This window comes from Myotis daubentonii, chromosome X, assembly GCF_963259705.1.
Source record: "Myotis daubentonii chromosome X, mMyoDau2.1, whole genome shotgun sequence".
NCBI lineage: Eukaryota > Metazoa > Chordata > Mammalia > Chiroptera > Vespertilionidae > Myotis > Myotis daubentonii.
Window position 1 is genome coordinate 119,276,675 of NC_081861.1, and position 24,733 is coordinate 119,301,407.

General features: G+C 42.4%; 2 protein-coding genes across 2 annotated transcripts in view; both read right to left on the reverse strand.

Annotated features, from left to right (window-relative positions):
* The window catches only part of IL1RAPL1 (interleukin 1 receptor accessory protein like 1), a 745,385-nt gene that overhangs the window by 191,290 nt on the left and 529,362 nt on the right, over positions 1-24,733 (reverse strand). The window lies entirely within an intron of this gene.
* On the reverse strand, positions 8,450-8,872 carry LOC132224906 (sperm acrosome membrane-associated protein 4-like). The gene has a single exon (XM_059680059.1). It carries the CDS (start codon positions 8,825-8,827, stop codon positions 8,450-8,452), a length of 378 nt encoding a protein of 125 aa, XP_059536042.1. The 5' UTR covers positions 8,828-8,872.

Sequence of the window (24,733 nt, forward strand, 5' to 3'; positions counted from 1 at the left end):
CAGAGAATAGAGATATAACCTCATAAATACATCTAATACAGATGAAGCAATCAGGAAATGAAAGGGAGGTTAATGTATTTGTAATTAACAATTACAAAAAATGGGGCAGTGAGTGTGATGGGGTATTAGATTCAAGTCTTTCTCGTGCTTATTCTCACTCTTACTTTACAACTGTGCATACACAAACATACAACTATTGAAGTTGAAGACATATGAAAGAAATTACAACCTTGACTCTGAGTGATTGGCGAACACTTCAATAAATGGAGACATGTATGCATTCTTCAATGGTTGAGCAAATAACAATATGGAAAGGCATAAAATTCCTCCCAAGATTTGCAACAAAATTCAATTCTAATTGAATCCAATTATGTTTTCTTCTTAAACTTGACAAAGTTATATGAAAGCACTTTGAAAGAAATAGTTAATAATATACTTAAAATTTTAAATACAGGAGGACTTGCCATACTAAATAATAGTGTCATACTTTATAGTCATTAAAACAATATGGCAGAGTGATATCAGCAAAATGAAGGCATAGGAGAGACACAGCCAGATCCCCCACAAAACAAATATTTGGCAGCCATTTATGGACAATAGTGCCTTTGTGGGAACTTTGGTGTCCGGATAGGAGGTTCCAAATTCCTAGTGGAGACTAGGACCAAGGAGGGGAACTTTGAGAAGGCAGGCCTATGGACTGTTCCCCTGTAGGGTGGGCACCAGTCTCACTTGTCTTTGGTTTTGGGACTAGCCCTTTTCACCAAGAGACCTGGGAGATGCCACACCTGTCCATGTTAACTGATAAAGGCCTGCTGACCTTGGACACTACTATAATCCTTGAAGGACTCCCATGACCCAGTTCCAGCTTATGTTCACTGCAACGTTATTTACAATAGCCAAGATATGGAAGCAATACTGGTATCTTTGCCTATCACTACATGAATGGATAAAGAAGATTGGTACACATATACAATGGAATATTACTTGGCCATCAAAAAGAATTAAATCCCACCATTTGTGACAAAATGGATGGACCTAGAGGTAATTATGCCAAACATGTGAAATATGTCAAACAGAGAACGATAGATAGCATATGATTCCACTTATATGTGGAATCTAAAAAACAAAATAAATGAACAAATACAGAAACTGAGATGGAAGGGGGTTTGAAGGGCTGGGTGAAAAAAGTGAAGGGATTAAGAAATTAAAATTGGCAGTTACAAAATAGTCATAGGGATGTGAAATACACCATAGGGAATACAGTCAATAATATTAAAGTTCTTTAAAATATTTTTTATTGATTTTTAGAGAAGGGAGAGAAACAGCGATGTGAAAGCAACATCAATCACTACCTCCCGCACATCCCCTGGGAATCAAGCCTGCAACCTGGGCATGTCCCCTGACCAGGAATGGAATTGGCAACCTTTCAGTGCATGATGTGACACCCAACCTACTGATCCACACTGGCCAGGGCATAGTCAATAATCTATACTAATAAAAGGGCAATATGCTAATTAGACCAGATAGACCAGACGTCTTCCAGACATCCTTCCAGACAAAGCTGCAGCAGCTGTGAGGGCCGAGGAGGGACAGCATCCATGGTGGCCAGCAGTGGCAGCAGCAGTGGGGTGATGTGGGCAGCGCCTTCCCCTGATCAGCCTGGTCGCCTCCTGCAGAGGTAGGCCAGACTGCAGCTTAGGCCCGCTCCCCGCCATCAGTAGGACATCCCCTGAGGGCTCTCGGACTGTGAGAGGGTTCAAGCTGGGCTGAGGGACCCCTCCCTTCCCAGTGCATGAATTTTTGTGCACCAGACCTCTAGGCCTATATAATAAAAGCCTAATATGCTAAGTGTCTGGTTGTCCAGTCAGCTGTTGAACGAATCAAAGAGTAATATGCTAATGATGTTCTAAGGCCGATCAACTACTCTGTATGACAGGTATTGACCACCAGGGGGAAGATGCTCTGACCACTAGGTTAGCTTGCTGCTGGGGTCCGGCTGATCAGGACTGAGTGAGATGGTCCAGACATGCCCTGGAGCCCTCCTACAGTCCCTCCCCAGCTGGCCAACCTACCACGTCCCTCTCCAGCTCCGATCATGCACCAGTGGGGTCCCTTGGCTTGGCCTGTGCCCTCTCACAATCCGGGAATCCTGGGGGATGTTGGAGAGCTGGTTTCGGCCCCACGGCAGAACATCCGGCTGCTATGATACACACTGACCACCAGGGGGCAGATGCTCAATGCAGGAGCTGCCCCCTGGTGGTCAGTGTGCTCCCATAGGGGGAGTGCTGCTCAGCCAGAAGCTAGGCTAATGGCTGATGTGTGCAGCGGCAGTGGCAGGAGCCTCTCCAGCCTTTGCAGCAGTGCTAAGGATGTCCAACTGCCGGCTTAGGCCCACTCCCCTGCCACTACTCCCACACAATGACTGCGCCGGCCCCACTCACACCCACTGACAGTGCAGAGCGATTGGGGCACACGCCAGCAGTGGCTGCGAGCTGTGGCTGCTGCCCTGATCACCCCTAAGGAGCAGTTGGAGGTGGAGAAGCCCTCAGGGGTGATTGGGACTGGCAGCTGCTGCTCACACCCACTGACAGTGCTGAGTGATGAGGACCAGCACCGGGCTCTGGCAGCGGATATGAGTGGTGGCTCTGGTGCTGGATGCAGGTGCAAGTGGGGCCATTGCCAGCAGTGGGTGCGAGAGGCGGCTGCTGGCCCAAATCTCACTTCAGGAGCAGGGGAGGTGGAGAAGCCCTGAGGGGAGATTGGAGTCAGCAGCCACTCACACCTGCTGATGGTGCCCAGAGATCAGGGCCAGTGCCAGGTTCCAGCAGCAGGTGTGAGCGGCAGTTCTGGCGGCAGCAGCGGGTGCAAGGGGACCAGTGCCAGCAGCAGGTGTGGGCACCCAACAGGACTGTAGCGCGCAGGAGCAAATAATTTTCAGTAACCACCAGAGGCTCACCCAATAACAGCAACCAGTGCCCTGCCTTGGTCTGGTACTCCCACTAACCTGCCCCATAATCCCTCTATGGCCAATGCCTGACATGTTCGGTGTGTGCTCCCTGGTGGTCAGCACACATCATAGTGACCGGGAGCAGGGTTGCTGGCAGACAGGGGACCCAGGGCTGTAGTTTGAGGGGCCAGGCAGGGGCATGGAGGATGGGCTGAGACCTGCCCCTATGCCCACCACAGCCTCGCAGTCCTCAATTCCTTTCAAGGTGCACAAATTTGTGCACTGGGCCCCAGGTTTAATGTAAGAATAGATATAACGATTGAATATATAAAATAGGGTTTAAGATATGGAGATTAGAGTAAGCATGGGTATGTCTTATTCTAAGTGGAGTTCCATAAGAAGAGGGGAAAAAGAATGGAAGAATGAAGCTGACATATATTTGAAGTGGAAATATCTGAAAATTTTCCATACCTCTTGAAAGATACCAATTCCCAGATTCATGAACACTAATAACTCTCAAAAAGGATAGCCAAAACCAGTTTGGCTCAGTGGATAGAGCGTCAGCTTGCGGACTGAAAGGTCCCAGGTTCGATTCCGGTCAAGGGCATGTACCTGGGTTGCGGGCACATCCCCAATAGGAGATGTGTAGGAGGCAGCTGATTGATGTTTCTCTCTCATTGATGTTTCTAACTCTCTCTATATCTCTCCCTTCCTCTCTGTAAAAAATCAATAAAATATATTTTTTAAAAAAAGGATAAATAAAAATCTACTGCTGCATATGCATAATTAAATTTTATTAAATGAAATATAAAGAGAGAACTTTTAAAGTGAGAGAAAAGACAGAATAGCTTGAAGAGAGTAACAATTACACTGACAATCAAATTATCAGATGCAGCAATAGAAATCAAAAGCCTGTGGAATAATATTCCACTGTGCTGAAAGAATTTAGAATCACATAACCATCAAAGTATCATTCATAAGTAAAAGCAAAATACTACCAACATTCGAGACAGAAAATTTCCTTCAGTGAGCGTATGTTGACAATGTAAAGCAATACCATTGCACCTGTTGTGGATCAAGAAAAAAAGATGGCTAAAATACTTGAGAGAACAGAAATAGTCTTCTAAGGTCTTTACTTTGTTCTAAAGGAGAATGAAACTATAGATGAAGTACATTTTGATAAGTTAAGCATGTATGTGTGACTTTTCCAGGATATAATGAAAGTAATAGAGATCAAGTACAAAACTTCCAAACTCAATTAATGTAAAAGAAGGAAAAAACGATCAGAGAAAATGAACCACAAACAAGGCAGGCACATAGGAAGCATAACATATAGTAGAGATATCCCTAATACTACTTACTGCAATTAAAATGAACTAAAAAGTTCTATTTAACAAAGATTGTCAGACAGGAATAAAAAAAATAAAAATCAAACAATGTGTTCATAAGAGGCACATATAAATGAAAAGTATACAAACTGTATTTAAAAGTTGTATACATAATAAATGCAAACAAAATAAAGCTGGCTTAACCACATTAATACTACATGAAACAGGCTTTGAACCAAAGGTATTATGAGATAGAGAGGTCCACCATCTATATATATAAAAAGCCAGCGACTATAATGGCCATAAGGACCATAACGACTGGTAGCTATGACACCTACTGTGGACAGCGAGCCTGTGATCAGGAGGTGGGGCCGGCTGTCCAACCTTGTGGCCCCTCCCCACTGCCGGCCTGTCCCTGATCAGACTATCCACCCTGATCAAGAGCTGGCTTCTGGCCAAATGTCCCCTCCTTTCCCCCTGGTCAGCCCTGCCCCCAATCAGCCCACCCCACCACGTGGCTGGCCTGGCCCTGATCACAAGCCTCTAACCCAATAGGGGGCAGGGCTGGGTGGCCAAACTCCTGCAGCCCCTCCTCCTGGCTGGCCACGCCTCTGATGGGCCCATAGCCCCTCCCCGCCACTGGCCCTGACCCTGATCGCCCCCCACCCCAATAGGGGGCGAGGCCAGCCCACCAACCTCCTGCAGCCCTTCCCCCCACCAGGCCACACCCCAGATTGGCCCCTTACCCCACCAGGGGCAGGGCCAGCCAGGCCAACCACCCATGGCCCCTCCCCCAGGCCACTGGCCCCTGATCAGACCCCCTACCCCATTCAGGGATGGGACTGGCCAGACCACCACCCAAGCCCCTCCCTATGGCTGGCCCTGCCCCCAATCGGCCCCCAACCAAAATCGGGTGCAGGGCCCGCTGGCCAATCGCCCAAAGCCCCTTCCCCCAGCTGGCCAGCCCTTGATCAGGCCCCGATTGGGGCCAGGCCAGCCGGACCGCAACCATACACAAATTCATGCACTGGGCCTCTAGTATAATGATAAGAGTTTCACTTTTCAAAAAGATATACCTGTGATACATACTGAGACTATGTAATTATGCATCTAAAAACAGTGTCAAAATATATAAAATAAGTTTTGACAGATTATGAAGATAAGTGCACAAATAAAACGCCTTAGTGAAAGGATTTCAAAATTCTGCCTACCAACTTATAGATGTAGCAGGTGAAAGAAAATGATAGATCAGTACAATATATGACATTTGAGATAAACAACTAACACACTTGATCTAATACACCCAATAATTTCAGAATATAAAAGCTTTTCAAACACATATGGAGCATTAATGAAAATTAATAACACACTGGGCCTTCTTGAAACTCTAAAAAGTTAAAAAGATTAATATCATTAAATAAATTTATCCTAATAAAATGTTGCTTTTATCTTGTATATTAAGGTTGTTCAATTGTTTGGTTGTTCAGCTGTTTGGTCTATTTGCATATTAGGGTTTTATATATATACTAGAGGCCCGGTACACAAAAATTTGTGAACTCAGGGGGAGGGGGGGTCCCTCAGCCCAGTCTGTGGCCTCTTGCAGTCTGGGACCCCTCAGGAGATAACGACCTGCTGGCTTAGGCCCGCTCCTGGGTGGCAGAGGGCAGGCCCAATCCCTAGGTGCAGCCCCTGGCCGGTCTCAGAGCAGGGCCAATTGGGGAGTTGGGGCGCCACACCCTGTCATGCACAGAGCAGGGCGGATCGGGAGGTTGCGATGCCACCCCCAGTCATGCTCAGGGTAGGGCCGATTGGGGGGTTGGGGCACCATCCCCTGTCACACTCAAGGCAGGGTCGGAGGGGAGGTTGTGGCACCACCCCTGTCACGCACAGAGCAGGGCCAATCAGGGGGTTGGGGCGCTGCCCCCTGTCACGCACAGAGAAGGGCCAATCAGGGGGTTGGGGCGCCGCACCCTGTCACACACAGAGCCTCAGGGTGATCAGGGGGTTGGGGAGCTCCCCCCTATCAGGCACAGAGCAGGGCTGATCAGGGAGTTGGGGTGCCTTCCCCTGTCATGAACAGAGCAGGGCGGATAGGGAGGTTGTGGCCCTGCCACCTGTCACACAATGAGCCACAGGGCGATCAGGGGGTTTGGGCGCTGCCCCCTGTCACACTGATCCCGGTATGGGAGGCCTCGCAGCTCCGCTGATGCCAGTGCTGGGAGACATATTACCCTTTTACTATATAGGATAGAGGCCTGGTGCACAGGTGGGGGTTGGCTGGTTTGCCCTAAAGGGTGTGCTGGATCAGGGTTGGGGTCCCCACTGGGGTGCCTCGCCAGCCTGGATGTGGGGCTGAGGGCTGTTTTCAGGCTGTTTTCAGGCTGGCGGGTGACTGAAGCTCCCAACTGCTCCTTTTTTTCTTTTTCCTTTTTATTCTGGGCCAGCTTTAGCTCTGGCTCCAGCTCTGAGGCCTCTGCTGCTGAAAGCTGGTATCTGGTTTGTTTGGGTTCTATAATTGAAACACTGTATCAACTTCAGCTCTGAGATCCCGGCGGGCTGAAAGCAGGTTTCTGAGGTTTTGTTTAGCTTCTATATTTGTAAGAATGTTTCAAACTGCAAGCTCAGAGGCCGGCAGTGGGCAGGCGAGGAACATTGGAGTCCCTCCGTCACTGAAGCAAGCAAGCCTCATGTTTGCTTCAAGCTGCCTGGCTGCCGGCCGCCAGCTTGGCTGGCAGTTAATTTGCATATTGCCCTGATTAGCCAATGGGAAGGGTAGTGGACGTACGCTAATTACCATGTTTCTCTTTTATTAGATAGGATTATATTTTTTATTTCTAAAAATTATAGGTTTCATTTTAAAATCTGTTTAGTCATTTTCTATATTTTCTTGCTTCTTATTCATATATTCAAACACTTCTTTTTCTTTTTATTACATGTTATACTTATTTATATTCAATTTTAATGATTTAAATATTGCACTGTGTACCCATTATCCAAAGTCAAATTATCTCCTGTCACCATATATTAGGACCCCCCATTCACCCTCCACCCCCTTCCCTCTGACAATCACCACTCTGCTGTTTTTGTCTATGAGTTTCAGTTTTATATCCCACATATGAGTGAAATCATATGGTTCTTAGCTTTTTCTGAGATTTCACTTATAATGTTCTCAAGGTCCATCCATTGTTGCAAATGGCAGTATTTCATCCTTCCTTATGGCTGAGTAGTATTCTATTGTGTATATGTACCACATGTTTATCCAGTCCTCTATCGCAGGACACTTTAGTTGTTTCTATGTCTTGGCCACCATGAGTAATGCTGCAAGTAACACAGGGGTGCATATATCTTTGCGAATACATGTTTTTTTAGTTTTTCGGGTATATACGCAGGCTAGGGATTACTGGGTCATATGGTAGCTCTATTTTTAATTTTTTGATAAATCACCAGACTGCTGTCCATGGTGGTTGTATCAGTCTACATTCCCACCAGTTGTGAATGAGGGTTCCCTTTTCTCCAAAACCTCTCCAATACTTGGTATTACTTTGTCTTTATAACAGCCACTCTAACAGATGTGAGGTGGTATCTCGTAGTTTTGATTTGCATTTCCCTAATTGCTAGTGAGATTGAACTTCTTTTCATATATCTATTGGCTGCTCGTATATCTTCTTGGGACAGACTGCTTCATTCTGTTTTGCCAGTGGTTCTCAGGGAACTTTAAAAGACAACCAATGCCTGGGGTCCACCCCCAGTGATCATGAATTAATTGGTCTGAATGTGGCAGGTGTTTCTAAGAGTTTGAGAACCACTAGATAGTGTGATAGAGTCTCAAGAGATCTACATGCAGTTCAGCCAACCATGCCCTGTGTTTTTTTTAAGCAATCACCTTTCACAGTCTAAAGAAATCTGGCCTCTGGTCCTAGATTATCTGGATAATGTTCTCAACTCATCACTCCTCTTAGCTATAACAGCATAAGAACTATTACTTATATCTAAAGACTGTTACACAATCATTTACATGAAAAAGTACTGTAAAGCTTTATCATCATTATTAATTTATTTTTTTGTCTAGGGCCTCTGGCCATTTAATGGGGGAAGGGAGGGGAAGGGAAGGAGGCACAAGGAGCAGTGGAGCCCTAAGGCCAGTCCCAGGCCCTGTCCTTCATGCTGGTCACAGTCATTGAAGCAGCAGCAGCACGCCCAGTGCCAGGCAGGTGGTAGCCGCTGCCTTCAGGCTACCTGCAGGGATGGGGGCCCTGTTACACAGTTCGCCATCGCAGCAGGTGGAGTTGAACTTGTAGGTGACGCCCTGGTAGATGACAGGCTCTACACGGCGGCTACATGAAGTGGACAGCATGCAGCCTTTGTTGGTGACAGGGCCGAGGCCGGGGATCATTCCTTGGCCGGTGAAGCACTGTTCATCGTCGCCACAGGTCATGGGGATGCCGGGGCAGATGGAGGATGAGTCGGTCACCTCACAGAAGATGCACATCTTGATGCCTGTCATGACTGTGGGCAGAGCCATCACTAGGAGCAGTAGCCAGCTAAGGACCATGGTGGCCTGGTGGCGGTGGGCCTCCCGGAACTGCTGAATGACACTCCGCACGTCCACAAGACTTTTGTCCCTGGATCTGGCCTCCCGGGGTCAGCACTTGGAGTGTCCTCGGTTCCCAGCGCTCCGTGTCCCTCTCAGGAGCTTCTTCCTGACCACGGCTCCCGAGTCCCGGGGTCTCTGAAGCTTCCCCGGGACAGAGACAGCCAGTGGCTGCTGCCCCAAGAGAATCTTTGTGAAGCAGAATGGGGTGACCTCACAGACCCCTCAGGGTTCCACTGGCCACTCTGGGGGTGAGGTCATGGGTGGAGGAGGGGTGTCTCAATATGAAAGGCAGGTTGACTCACTGACCTGCCAGGGAACAAGGTCATTGCTACCCCACCGAGGTAAGAACACTCTACCCAACACTTGCCATCCTGGCCACTCAGTCTTAGGCTCTGCTGGGTGCCGGGTGCTGCTCCTGCCCAGTGCCCATGGTGAGCCCGTTTCTCAGATGGGCAAACCAAGGCCCAGAAGGAAAAGGGAGGTGTCCAGAGCCTTAGAGCCAGGATTAGATCCCAGGTTTATTTAATTCCAAAGATGGCATTTATTGAGCATCTGCTGTGTGCAAGACTAGTGCTAGATGCATTAAAGGCCTACTCTTGCACTGTGATGATAGGACTCGGAAAGGAGGGGCTCACCACAGCTCCCAGGCTTCTAGCATTGGACAGGGTGACAGGCACCATGCAGGGAGCTCCACCTATGCTCTCCAGTTGGAATCTTTCTACCTATTAGCTCCATTTCTCAGATGAGCAAACAGGTACACGGAGCAGGCACAGCCAGAACCTGGCACACAGCTAGTGCTTAACAAATGGGGGTCATTATAGGAAGCAGCTGAGTCTTAAAATAGTCCCCACGGGTGTCAAAAAAGGAACTCTTTCTCTTTCCAGAGGGGGAAAATGAGGCATTCCTTAGTGGGAACAGGCAGAGCCCAGGTTTAAACTCAGGTCTGCATCCAGATGATAATTTAAGTATCTTAATATGTTGTCCTCATGGGGTAGGTACCATTGTGGTCCCCATTCTACAGGGGGGATGTTGAGGCCAGACATTGGCAGGATTTTCTTTTTTTTAAATATTTTTTATTGTTGTTGACTATATTACAGATGTCCCCCAATCTACCCCTTCTTCCTCCCCTGCTCCAAGGCCCTCCCGTACTCTAGGTCTTCACCACACTATTGGCTGTGTCCATTGGTTATGCATATATATAATAATAAAAGCATAATATGCTAAGTAAACCAGACGTCCTTCCAGACGACCTTCCGGATGAAGCTGGGGCTGCGAGGGAAGCCCGGGTCCCAGGTGCCTGCTGGCGGCCAGAGGGAAGCCTGGGTCCCAGGTGTTGTTAGAGGGAAGCCAGTGCTGGCAGCCAGGGGAAGGAAGGCCTACTCTTGCACGAATTTCGTGCATCAGGCCTCTAGTATATATATAAGTTCTTTGGTCAATCTATTCTCATCTCCAAACACCCTGCCCTCTGAGATATGTCAGTCTATTCTATGCCGCTGGAACTATTTTGTTTGTCAGTTTATTATGTTCATTAGATTGCACTTATAAGTGAGATCATGTGATACTTGTCTTTCTTTGATTGGCTTATTTCACTCAGCATAATATTCTTCAGGTCCATCAATGATGTTGGAAAGGGTGAGAAATCCTTCTTTTCTACAGCATAGTATTACATGTAAATGTCCCACAGCTTTTTTACCCACTCGTCTACTGATGGGCACTCGGGCTGTTTCCAGATCTGAGCATAAATTGTAAATTATGCTGCTATGAACATAGAGGTGCATATATTCTTTCTGATGAGTGTTTCTGATTTCTTGGGATATATTCCTAGAAGTGGGTCAAATAGGAGTTCCATTTTTCATAGTTTGAGGAACCTCCATACTGCTTTCCACAGTGGCTGCACCAATCTGCATTCCCACCAACAGTGCTCAAGGGTTCCCTTCTCTCCACATCCCTGCCAACACTTGCTTGTTGATTTATTTATAATAGCCATTCTGACAGGTGGAAGATGATATCTCACTGTGGTATTATGGTTGTGGGAAGTGAGTCTCAACCCTAGTAAAGTGACCTCCAAAAGCAGCAGCTATTTTAATGTTGTACATGGGAATGTGTACATTCCCATAAGCAGATGGCACAGGAGGGCTTAACAGGCATAGCTTTACACTAGTACTGGTTCTGCCCTAAAAACATGTCCTCCAAACATCTGTCTCAAAAAATAAATGGTATGGATTAAGAGAAGACTTTCAGACAAAAGTTGTGTTAATATTTCCTACCCTGCCTCCTTTTTCAATAATCTCTGTACCTTTTAGATACATATAGTCTAGTAGGAAAGGAGATACAGTATTTTGGATTAAGCAATCATGAAGAGATTAAAAAATACTTAAAAATATTTGCCTTGCTTGAATCTAGGCATGGAGGTGTTTGTGTGTGGCTCTCTAGGTTTTAAAGTAATATTCAAAAATATTTTTTCTGAATACAGTAATCTTTATTTAATTAAATTTTAAATTAAAGGTCAGAGTACCTTTTGAAATTTATTCATTGCAAATATTTTGAAACAACACTATGTTGCTGATGTAGGGAGGGATTTCACTGCTGCTTTTGAGAGAGAGAGAGAGAGAGAGAGAGAGAGAGAGAGAGAGAGAGAGAGAGAGATTGGAGTATTCATGTCCTACAATAAGAAAAATTACAGAAAGAATTAGAGTTGGGTCTTCATTGGAGGAAGTCATATAGTAATTCAAGCTGAATAATTAAATTATGAGAATCCTGGAAAGCCAGTCTATGTTTACTTTGGTTGGTCCTGGAGTAGATATACAGAGGGTATAGTGGGGAATTGAAGCTCTGTGTTAGTGTAGATAGCATATAGTTCAAAAAAAGTGACTGAAAGGGGCACTTGGTCATGTGACTCTATCATGACGCATCTGACCCAGAGGGAGATCATGGCCTACTACTATTCAGAATGACCCTGCAGTAGAATGCTAGATTTAGCTAGGAGTCACAAACTACTGTTCAAGTTCAAAGCCAATATTTACCGAGTCTCTCCTTGCTTCAGTTTTTTAAGTGCTTTTTGTAAAGATTCACTGAGTGCCCTCTTTATGCATGTCACACTTTTTGGCGCTGTGAGGACACTGGATAAAACAGAGGATATGCCCTTCAAAACCCTATGACCTAGTTATGGAGCTGAGATGTACAAAAGCTCTAGGCAACCAACTATATGATATCAGGCTCCTCTTCTAGAGAGTCAATTATTTTTAAAAATACTCCACTGTTGAACCTCAGAGGGAAGGCAGGGAAGGGTAGGTGGGAAGAGATCAACCAATGAACTTGTATGCATATACGCATAACCTGTGGACACAGATAATGGGGTGGTGAGGGCCTGGGGGGCAGCAGCTGGCTGGAAGAGGTTAATGGGGGATAAGGGAGAACTATGTAATACTTTCAACAATAAAGATTAAAAGATTAAAAAAAATACTCCGTGTGGCATATTTCCTTATTTATTTAACATTTAATTTCATTGTATTGTAAAATTCTTAAAAACTATCCTAAAACATCCTAGAAAACAATGTTTTTTAAAATATGTATTTCCTCACAAACTAGTCTGTATACCACTATCTAGTCAAACTTTCTGGGATGATAGAAGTGTTCTATATCTTTTCTGTCCAATGTAGTAGCCATTAGCCACATATGGCTATGAGCATTAGAAGCATACCTAGTGTGACTGAAGAACTAAATTTGTAATGCTATTTAATTTTAATTATTTTAAATTTAACTAGCCACATTTTCTAAATGCATTATACTCTCAATCTAATTTCAAATTTAGAAAGTTGAACCACTTGTAACACAATGCTTTGCATGTAGCATTTTTCCAATATTCTTTGTTTAGTAAATGGCCTAATATGTATTGCTAATCATAATCTGGCAGTCTAATGAACTAAGGAGACCTAACAAAATGCCTAACACACACAGCAGTAATCCCTTTTTATATGGAAAGAAAATACTATGAATAAATTTTATAGGGGAAGTTTTAAAAGCGCTATTAATCAAATATAATTTCAGCAAAGCCCTTATGGTGATTCAATTCAGGAAACTGAAAATGAAACAGCTGTTTTTATATTTTACAATACATCCATAAAATGAGAAAAACAAGTAACTTTGTTTCATTAGGCTTTGCTTTTAATTTTTCAACTAAATAATTCAATATGAAATTAAGCAGCTAAAATATAGGGCTACCTATATCAAAAGAGATAGTTTCAATATCATACAAAGTAAGTTTATTTTATTGTAAAAATAAACGCCTTTTCTCTTGCCATTCTAACTTTATCTTATTTCTAACAACTAAAAAAGCAAATATAAAAATAGAAACCAAAGACTATTTGAAATATTTCTGAAAACAAATATAAGGAATCACTACTAAAATAGAAATGAGAGTCTGGAGGCTTATAACAATTTTATGAAACAAGCTGTTCTGTGGCCTTAAAAAGTGAAATCTCTCTTTAATTATTCTGTGTTGAATTAAGAAGTAAATAACCATATTCTAAAGAAGCCTCCCTCTCCCAGTCAGTTCAGCTTCTTCAAAGAAGATGCCACACAGCATCCTTGGAATTCTCAATTTGATCAATCAGGTTGTGAAACATCCTTTTGTGCAGAGAATTGTCCTTCTTAGTGCAGTTAAATTCGGTTTTATGGTTTAAAAGTGCCCTATTAACTTGGTGCTTCCTGCATTTTCATTAACTCCAAACATATTTGATATATGTTAAGCGCCCCTGAAATGAAACTTCCCTTCTGGAATAAGTCATTCTATTATAGCGGCTGCTTACCACGGAACTTGCTTTTGAACATTACATCGCTTTAATGTGATTCCCTATGAATCGATGCTTTGGATGGGGCTATACAACCCTAGCATTTATAACCATATGCTGTATTTTAGTCCAAGCCTTTTCCCTTCTCCCCGACTGTAAAACTCTGAAGTGAACAATTTTTGAATTCCAAATTATAGTTCTTTGTAGGGGAAACTTCTATGAAGTACCGGGGTATACGTGAAACTACCCTGTTCCCACACTAGGGCAATGATTCTAAATTTTGGAGATCCATCAGCATCACCTAGCAGAACTGAAATTAAATATAGCCCTGGCCTGTGACAGACCAACTCAATCAGAACCTCTACTACAGGTGCTCAGGATGCAAATTGTAAAAGCTCAGCAGGTGATTATAAAGCACAAGTGTGGGCACTGTTCTCGTATTTTAGCACAGGGCTTGTTTGAACAGATTTAAAGTTTCTGATTCTGCAAGTCAGGAGTGGGCCCTGAGAATGTGCACTTCTAACAAGTTCCCAGGTGGTATTGATGCTGCTGGCCTGGATACTAAGCTTTGAGAATAACTGCCCTAGGGCCCTGAGATTGAGTTAGTCCCTTTGAATTCTCTTCAGAGATAATGCAAATTATCAGAGGCCAACCTTGTCATTGAATATGATGCCACTCCTTTTCCTCCTGCATTGACGAGGCTCCCAGGTGGGAATGAGAAAGATTCAAATTGATCCTATTGGTTCCTTGGTGGCTTCTTGAGCAGTTAATATATTCAAAGTTGGATTTAATGAGGGGCTGTCAGAACAGTTCTGCCACGTGAGCATATTACCGAGTACCTTATGGAAAAGGTCATTTTGATCCTCCCTTTCTTAAAAGAAGAAGCTTGCTAGGTGGGAGTCCTCATTCCTTTATTCAACAAAACTCCTACTATGTGCTAAGGCAAATAGAGTAGAGCAGAAGAGAGGCAAGATCCTTGGTTTTATGGAATTGGCATTATATTCAGAGTAGAGTCCCTGGCTTAGGGTGTTGCTGAGCTACCTGAGATAAGATGGTAGTGATGGCCTCACAGTGGTGTGGCATTTGACTTGAGACTTGGATACTGAGGAACCAGAAATGTGACATCAGAAGCCAGAGCTTTCCAGGCAAAGGGAACAGTAAGTGCAAAGGTCCAGAGGCTAGGCTATCCTGGCTTTCTATTCAGAACAGGAGAAAAGACCATGTGGCCAGAGTGAGCGGGAGACGAATGAGATCTGAGAGGCCAGAGATTGGAGGTGGGGAGTGTTGTAGGCAATTATTGTAAGTCTAGATTCATTCCATGACAAGCTATAAGAGACTTCTAACTAAAGGAGTAACATGATGTCTTTTTTTCCTTTCATTATCGTTCAGTTGCTTTGTTAACCAGAGAAGCAGAGCTACAGTAGAAGAAGGGAGAGTTATTCGGTGGAAAACACAGCTTTCTGGGTGAAAGTTGATGAAGGCTTGGCTCAGTAGGTAGAGCGTTGACCTGCATACTGAAAGGATCCTGCATTTGATTCTGGTTGAAGGGCACATACCTCAGTTGCAGGCTTCTTCCCAGCCCTGGCTCGTGCAGGAGGCAACCAATCAATGTGATTCTCTCACATCAATATTTCTCTCTGTCTTTCCCTTACTCTTCCACTCTTTAAAAATGAATGGAAAAATATCCTCAGGTGAGGATTAAAAAATAAATAAATAAAAATAAATGACACAAAAAAGGGGCATTGGCTCAAATCACCTCATTTTCTGTGATTCCTGTTCTTAAAATGATAGTAGGAGCTGAATAGATACATCTGAATAGATATACCTGCTAAATAAATACTTCTATCATATTAGGAACAGGAATATATATGAAATGACATGTGTAGGAGAACTATGAAATGTTACATATTTCCATCAATATCTTCTTGGTGGAGATATAACATTACAGTACAAATCCAATTAAAAATCTATTGTTATAATATTTAATAAATCTATTTAAACCTTAAAATACTTCCCTTTGAATTATGTATCTGTAAATTAACCTTGATAGATACTTAAGGTGGTTAGCATTTTAAATTCCCTAATAAAAATTCACACTTTAAAAATAGTTATGTAAGACTTTTATGTATCATTATCAAAATCTATACCAGAAGATTTATTAACTCAAAAAAGGGATGCTCGAAATAATTATTCATGGATGAAATGAGAGTTGGTCAAGATGTGGGCCTTACCATGAAGAAGGCATAAGCCCTTGGCAAGACCAGGAGCCTAATACTTTCAGCTACATGCACTAGTTCTAGTTCTAAACTTCCTTTGATCTGACTTCTACTCTATTTCATGGAAGAGTCCAACTGCTGATCTTCCTCATAGAGAACCTCTCTTGCAAGGGAACTAGTGGAACTTCCATGTATTGAGAGTGAAAACTTTAAGACCTAAGCTCAATAACTGTTTTGTGCCTATTTAAAATGCTCCTAAATGTTGGTACATTTGACAGAATTTGGTCTGCTTGCTCTAAGTCTTGTTTTAATTTTAGCATGCCACCTGGTATGTTGCCATGGATCATCCACCTGTCTCTAACAGTAGGATTCTAATTAAAGAACCGGAAAATTTCTGTATGGTCAAATTGGCCTAGGTTAGTTTTTACAACAGAGGTTCAAAACATTTAAAGCAACTACTTGTAGAAATAACAGACTGAGTTAAGTATGTCTTTAAACTTTTTTAAAAGGAACCTGGAGCCCTCCATTATGTTTCTTTTAAATATGCTTTTATTGATTTTTAGAGAAAGAGTAAGGGATATGGAGAGAGATAAACATCAGTGGGTTGCCTCCAGTATGCACCCAGACCAGAGACTGAACCTGCAACCTGGGCAATGTGCCCTGACCAGGAATAGAACCGGCAACCTTTTGGTGCATGGGATGACGCCCAACCCTCTGAGCCACGCTGGCCAGGGCTCAAATTATTTTGGGGGCTTAAATTATTTTGTGAACACTTAAAGTTTTGATGATTTATTTATACTTACCATTTCAAAACTAATGCTTTCTTTCATTTTCAAGTACAGTTTTGTATTGCATTTATAAATTGGATGAGTTTACTTCAATTCCACAAAAATGGAAAATAAATTCCAAAGTGCATGATCTGAACATTTCATTCATAATGCACAGATCAAATACACTAAAAATAAAGTTGTGTCTGTGTTAAACATATAATTGTACTTGCAAAAGCAGAAAGTTAATCCCTATAACTTCCTTTCTTCAGTTATCTAAATACACAGTCACAGACAAATATCAGTCCTATCTTCCCCTACTGCTAGCTAACCCAGGGATTGGTGAGGATAATTTCAATAGGACACAGCAGGTCCTCCTGGAGCAATGGCTTCACAATATATGCATTTTAATGAGGACAGGATCTCATGCTATGGATAAATATATAACTGTTCCAGCGCACAACCTCCAACCCCATGCTTTCCCACCCCCCATGTTTTTTTAATGAAGTGTTTAATTGAAATGTTGAGAGTATATTTTAATTCCAACATTGCATTTATTCATTCACTCCTCAAATATTTATTGAGTGCCTCTTGAGAGTCAGAATCAGTGAGCCATTCTTTTGATCATGACTATTGTAATAAATATAATCTCTTATATAAAAGGCTTGTGGCCATCACGCCATAACGCCATCACGACCAATTGAGCAGTGGCTCTCGTGGTGGGTGGGGCAGGGCACAAGCTACGAGCGGTGGACTGCTAGGAGCAGCAGAGGGTGGGGTGCCCAGCTGAGGCAAGCAGAAGCGAGCTACTTGTGCACGATTTCGTGTGTGCTGGGCCTCTAATAAGTAATAAGTGTATTAAGTTTAATAATGTAATAAATATAATTGTGACCCTACTTGAGAATAAAAAAATATTGTCTTTTGTTAGTGCAATAGTGATGGTTAATCGTTATTACATTGCTAGGATTCCCTACAACTGACGCTATGTTAATAGATTAATTAGGAGCATAGGTAAAAGGAAGGAAATTAATTTAAAAAGAGAATCATCAAGAATGAGTTGTCTGAAAAGATGCTGAGTTGAGGAAAGAAACAGATGATCTCCTGCTAACCTTCTCAACCTGCTATGGCTTTGTGCAGTCTGACTCAACATAATATGATACATAAAATATAATATAATGAAGAAAATCAGAAATTGGCATGGTTTATTGGATACTGTGTAAGAGAGAAGTATCTTCTGTTTCACATTTCTCAGAATCAGTGCCTCTGAATGGATTTGTAATTTCTCAGTGAAGGAGGCAATGTGCATGTGAGTATGTACATGCACACACATTCATGTCTGAATATATGTGGAATGAAATACATAAGCTAAAAATTGAATTCAAGGTATGTTGCTGATTTTTACCCCATATTACTATATTTATAGAAACCACATGGGCTTTTAATTACATCAGCTCTCATAGTTTCCATTATCCACGATAAGTAAAGAGGGTTGATAATGAATAAAATTATTGAGTCTAGAATCAGCAACCTGGAATTGTTTCAAGATAGCTAAGCTAAGCCCAGCTGGCATGGCTCAGCAGTTGAGCATCAACGTATGAACCAGGAGGTTACCATTCAATTCCCAGTCAGGGTATATGCCCAGGTGTGTGCCGGAAGCCGGTCCATCCTTGCTGTTTCAAGGGACCTGGCATATATGGCATACGGTTCTTAATATGTTTGCTCACCTTCTTGGCGCTGTGTTTTAACCAAGGTCACCTCTCCGAGAAAGGTTGAATCCCCAAGTAGGGATTTTCCCCTGAAGTTAGGGAGGGAATAAAACCCCTCAACTAAGTTCCAGGCGGGTAATTAATCCCTTTAACTACGAACAATCATGCTTAAACTACATAATCTTTTCTCCCTGGAATGGAGATAAGAAACGCCCTAACCTTTGTAATAGAGATTGATAGGATTGAATCAACTGGTATAAATACAGTTGTAACAAGACAGAAACACTCAGAACTTAGAACAGAATCAAGAAGACAGAACCTACATGGAGCCTAGAGACAGAAGAACTTCGCTGGAGAGAGCATGCCGGAGGATCCTGGAGAGGGACTGGCCTCGGAGCCTAGAGACAGAGCCTAGCGGGAGAACATGGCAAGGGATCCTGGACTGAACCTGACTACAGAGATTGGCAGGAGAACCTGACTGGAACCTGGACACTGAACCTGACTGGAGAGTCTGGACAGAACCTGGCTGGAGAACCTAGCGAAGGAACATGGCTACAGAACCTCGCTGGAAATCCGAAGCAGAACCTCTCTGGAGATCCGGGCTAGAGATCCTGGCTAGGTTGCTGATCAACTGAACGCTGTCTCCGTGTCATTCCTTCTTCGCCTACTCCGTCTACGCCATTGGGGACCCCTGGACCCACTGGGGTTGGACCCCAGCAGGTGTGGGCTCAATCCCCAATAGGGGGCATGCAAGAGGTAGCCAATCAAGGAATCTCTTTCATCATTGATGTCTCTACCTCTCTCTTCCTCTCTAAAATCAATAAAAATACATTTTTTTTTAAAAAAAAAGATCATCCAGCTGAAACTTGTAATTTTTCACATATTGAATATCATGTCCAAATTTACATAGTTAGTGGTAAACTAGGAAAAGAACCAGAATACAGATTACTTCCCACTTGCCTTACATGCAGACCAAGGTTTCTGAATGACCCCCAACTTCTATCTAGGTGCTCTCCTCTGCCTATCCCTTAGCTTCCTGGTGTTCCAATGTTTGCCTCTTTTCCTTCTCAGACCTTATACTTAAATGGTTGAACTAGTTTAAAGTGTTAATCCTTCCATGAGTATTTCTATCTTAATATGGATCTAAATGTAAACTAAAGAAATAAAACTCTAGAAACACCAATCAGAAAGGATATATGCATCCCTATGTTCATAGAAGCACAATTTACCATAGCTAAGATTTGGAAACAGCCTAAGTGCCCATCAACAGATGAATCGATTAGAAAACTATGGTACATCTACACAATGGAATACTATGCTGCTGTAATAAAGAAGGAATTCTTACCATTTGCCACAGCATGGATGGAACTGGAGAACATTATGCTAAGTGAAACAAGCCAGTCAATGAAAGAAAAATACCATTATAAACTGATGAACAAAAATAGATACAGAGGCAGAGCAGCATCGAACCGACTGTCAAACTACTGCGGGAAGGCCGGGGAGGGTTGGGGGTGGTGGTGTAAGAGATCAACTGAAGGACTTGTATGCATGCATATAAGCATAACCAATGGACACAAGACACTGGGGGGTAGGGGAGGCCGGGGGAAGGTCAAGGGGGAAAAAAAGGAGACATGTGTACTACTCTTTGTAATACTTTAAGCAATAAAACAAAATTAAAAAAAAAGAAATAAAAGCCTAAACATGGGATTTCAGGCATACGTAAGGATGGGTAGATGGCGGTGGAAGGAAGTGTTCAGACCCTTCCGAAACACTTGAATCAGCTTCCTGGTCTCCTAATTAAAAGGCAGTTCAAACATGATTTATATACCTGAAGATCTGTTGAACATTTTACCAAATTAAATTCTACTGCTAGGAAACGTGTTACTAATGAGCAGAAAAGCCCTATAACACTGAATATGCTTTATGGAAGGGAGTTCATGTAGAGTAAGGTAACTTGACAGTTTCACCAGATGAAAATGTTTAAGAATCAATACTTCAAAAATTATTTCAACGAATACTCCAAATTTTGACATATTAATAAACTATGCATTCAGTACATCTATACAGAGCATGAATTATGTGTGCCAGATTCTGACCAAGGATCACAGGCATTGCATCAAGATAAGGGTCCTAACTCTCTTGGAAGTTATAATGGGATTGAGGGAGGTGGTGATACAAGCAACAAAGAAACAAATAAATAAATAAACAAACAAACAAGTAATTTCAGATGGAGCTAACTGCAATGAAATAAATAGCATTGGGAGATATGATGAAGATTGACCTGGGGTGTCTGACCTGTCTGACTGGTGTGGCTCAGTGGTTGAGCATCAACCTATGAACCAGGAGGTCACGATTCGATTCATGGTCAGGGCACGTGCCAGGGTTGCAGGCTCAATCTCCAGTATGGGGTGTGCAGAAGGCAGCCAATCAATGATTCTCTCTCATCATTGATGTTTCTCTCTTTCTCTCCATCTCCCTCCTTCTCTGAAATCAATAATAAAAATATATTTAAAAAAAAGATTGACCTGGGGCTACTATGGGCAGGATGGTCAGAAGGCTTCTTTGGAGAGGTGATATCTGAGCTTAGACCTGTGGGACAAGAAGGGAGAAAACATGAGGCAACTGAAGGAACAGCAAGAGCCAAAGCCCTAAAGTGGGGATGAATTTGGTATGTGACCAGAAAGGGATATGACAGGAGATGACATCTGAGAAGGAAGCAGGGACAGGTTGATGTAGGAACTAGGTGTATATGATAAGGAGTTTGGACTTGGTTTCAGGAAGTCATTGAGTAGTTTTAAGTAAGAAAGTGGCTCACTCTGATTTCCCTCTAAGAAGTAACTTTCACTTCTGTGCAGAGAGTGGATTATAGAAAGACCCACGAGGAAGCCTGGAACAAGAGGGTGACAGAAATCTTACCGACAGGTACAGGGTCAAATTTGAGACATAATCAATCTGATTTGATGGATTTGATATCAGAGGACGATTTACCTATATTGTTAATTTTAGGTACAGGCAAGATGTGCAATCCTATATAATAAAACCCTAATATGCAAATAGACCAAAAGGAAGAATGGCGGAATGACAGGTCATTATGATGCACACTGACCTGTGTTGAGCGTCTACCCCCTGAGAGGGAGGCAACTGGTGGTGGCGATCAGGTATGGGGGTTGGGGTTGGGGCTGGCCAGTGGGCGGCGCCAGGGCACCAGCCAAAGCAGGTGCCAGCGGGGGCCCACCCGTCACCCTGCCCACAGGTTGCCCCACAGATGGCCCTGATTGCCAGCCAGGCCTAGGGACCCTACTCTATATATTTGGAACAGTCTCTTAGATTTAAAAATTAAAACCTGGCAAGGCTCCTCTAACACTGAAAAAACAGGATGATGCAGCGTTGACATGCATGGACTCTGGCTTGCACATTCTGTGGTTCAGCCTTGATTCTGACACTTTTAACTGTGTGACAAAGCTAATTACTTAACTTCTCTCTGCTTCAGTTTTTCCACCCATAAGATGGGGAAAATGGTACTACTGCCTCAGAAGGATCATGTTATGTACTACTTTTTATAATCAGGGCAAAAAATGTAGCTGCCCATACAAAAGCAAGATGCCTTTCACCTGTATGAAAAATATGGTCACTGGTGCAAGCAGTGTTTCAGATTGTGTGAGGGATGTCCGACTGCCAGTTTAGGCCTGACATCCCCTGACAGTCCAGGATTGTGAGAGGACACAGGCCGGGCTGAAGGACCCTCCCCTGCCCTGGGGCACAAATTTCATGCACCGGGCCTCTAGTTAAATTATAAGGATTCAGGGAAATTTATAGAAAGGCTAATGACATTAGCAGATATTTTACAGTTTGTAATGAGAGCCATGTATTTTTGAGACATAGGCTTTAAATGAGGGGGACTAAAGAAATATTAAAAGGAAATAAACATTCACAAAAACAGGGAATGGGACAAATATTTTCTGAATAGCACTTAGTGTACTGCTGAAATTCATGGTGAAGCCTAGTGTTAACTTTCAATGAAATCATATAAATTCACTGAAACATAAAAGAGCAACTTTATTTCCTTTACAGAAACAGAAAAGGCACCAAGTATATTTCAGTAATAAAATGTTTATGTTGATTGGATACTGCTTTATCCTCATGAGCTATATACCTAATAGAAATATACCAGACAGGGAAATTCAGCAGGAATATTAGACTTACAAATGTTAATTCAATGTGTAACTGATATAAGCATTCTCCCCAAAGTTAGTTACTATCTGTCTTCTTATGATCAGAAAACCTTGGATAGTATTATTTTGTTCTTAACTACTGACTTTGATCTGAGAAGCTCAGATGCTGAATGGGATGTTCATTTTCTGTTAGATTATTAATATGAACTAGGTAGCCAACCTCCAATCTCCAAGAACACCTTCGATATATAAAAAATCTCATGAAGAAACATAAAAATAAATGAAAGACTTTTCCAATAGTTTGCTGAAAGCCGAGAAAATTGGAAGAATCATTTATCTGATGTCAAATGCAAACTCTGAGTAAATAATCATACTCAAGCCAGCTCTGTATATTGTGACATTGTGGGAAGGTGAGTACGGAAAATGGTACTTAATAAATCTTTGTTGAAATAAAAAAAAAAATGGTTTCAATTTGTTGCAAAGAAAGTTGTTTCACCTCAAACTATTGCCAGAAAGCTAACAAATTTAACTTTTCCAAAGTTACAGATCACCCAGAATGAGAGTATCTTTTCTTTCTGTTTTCCAGTGTACCTTGCAATAAAAATTGGGAAACTATACCTAGAATAAAGCTGGTTAAAAGAAAGTAAAGTCTAATGGACACTGGTATATATAAATATCTTGGTTGAATGAGTTCAGGGACATAAATTGGAAGTTTGCCCAAGGCCTAAAGGGATGATTGCCCTTAGTTTATTTCCTAACAGTTTTCATTTTGGGGAACTTAGTGACTTGGCATCATGAAACTTTACTTCAGCAATTTCTTTCTCTTTTTTTAATATATTTCATTGATTTTTTTTACAGAGAGGAAGGGAGAGGGAGAGAGAGTTAGAAACATCAATAAGAGAGAAACATCAATCACCTGCCTCCTGCACATCTCCTATAGGGGATGTGCCCACAACCAAGGTACATGCCCTTGACCGGAATCGAACCTGGGACCTTTCAGTCCGTAGGCCTATGCTCTATCAACTGAGCCACATCGGTTAGGGCTACTTCAGCAATTTCCCATAACCTTCAATAAAAATGGAACCTTAAGGTGGATTAAACCTCATGTGAATATAATTTCTTCAAATCCAACACACACAAAAAAGATAATTTCCCCTTTGCATTCAAGACTAGAAAGAGACACCAATGCAGATTAAAATTCATGGGAATTCCTCAAAAAGCAAGCAATGCATAACACTCTATGTTCCAGATTCTCTGCTTTAAGCCTACATGTAAATAATGAGACAAATGATGCACCAATGAAAAGGTACAATATACTAGTACATTTTCTGACTGATTATAAAATGAAGTCATATAAGTTATTTTTGCTTTCTTTGTCACAAACATAGTTAATTATGGAAAATTTAATAACTAAAGTCGAAAGACTGGCTTATTATTTTAAATTTATTTAGTGATCCAAAACATTAATACCAAGCACGACTGCATCAGGGATTTTTAAAATTTATTTTTTCTTTATTTTATTTTTTTCCACACAATTTATCCCCCCTCTACCCTTCTCCACCTCCACCACCTTCCTGCACCCTGCAATCACTACATCATTGTTTATGTCCATGACTTCTTTCCCTTTTCTTTCTCCTTTTTTTGCTCAATCCCTCCACATCCTGCATCAGGGATTTTTTTTTAAATTTATTTTTGTTGGGTTCAGAGAGGAAGGGAGAGGGAGAAAGAAATAGAAACATCCACGATGAGAGAGAATCATGGATCAGCTGCCTCCTGCAAGTCCCCCACTGAGGATCGAGCCCACAACTCGTGCATGTGCTCTTGACTGGAAATGAACCTGGGACCCTTCAGTTTGCAGGCCAACACTCTATCCACTGAGCCAAACCAGCTAGGGCTGCATCAGGGATTTTTTTTATTAAGATTTTGGCTTTACCATTTAAGAACTGATTACAAAAATTGCGAAAGTTTCTATTGTAAATTCCATGAGATTAGATTAGAGTAGGGTTACAGTTGCTTCATGACCCTGATGAATATTGCTTTATTTTGCACAAACTTTACTTTTTTCCATATAATGTGTCACTTTCTAACATGCTATCTAGTTTATTTTTTATTACATGTTTTGTCTATTGTCTGCGTTCCCTCATTAAACTATCATATCCACAGAAACAGAAATCTGGGTCTATTTTGAAGACCAAGTGCCTATAAGAGTGCCT

What these genes read in the sequence shown, in the direction of transcription:
- LOC132224906 (XM_059680059.1), bottom strand. Translation starts at nt 8,827, where the DNA reads ATGGTCCTTAGCTGGCTACTGCTCCTAGTGATGGCTCTGCCCACAGTC.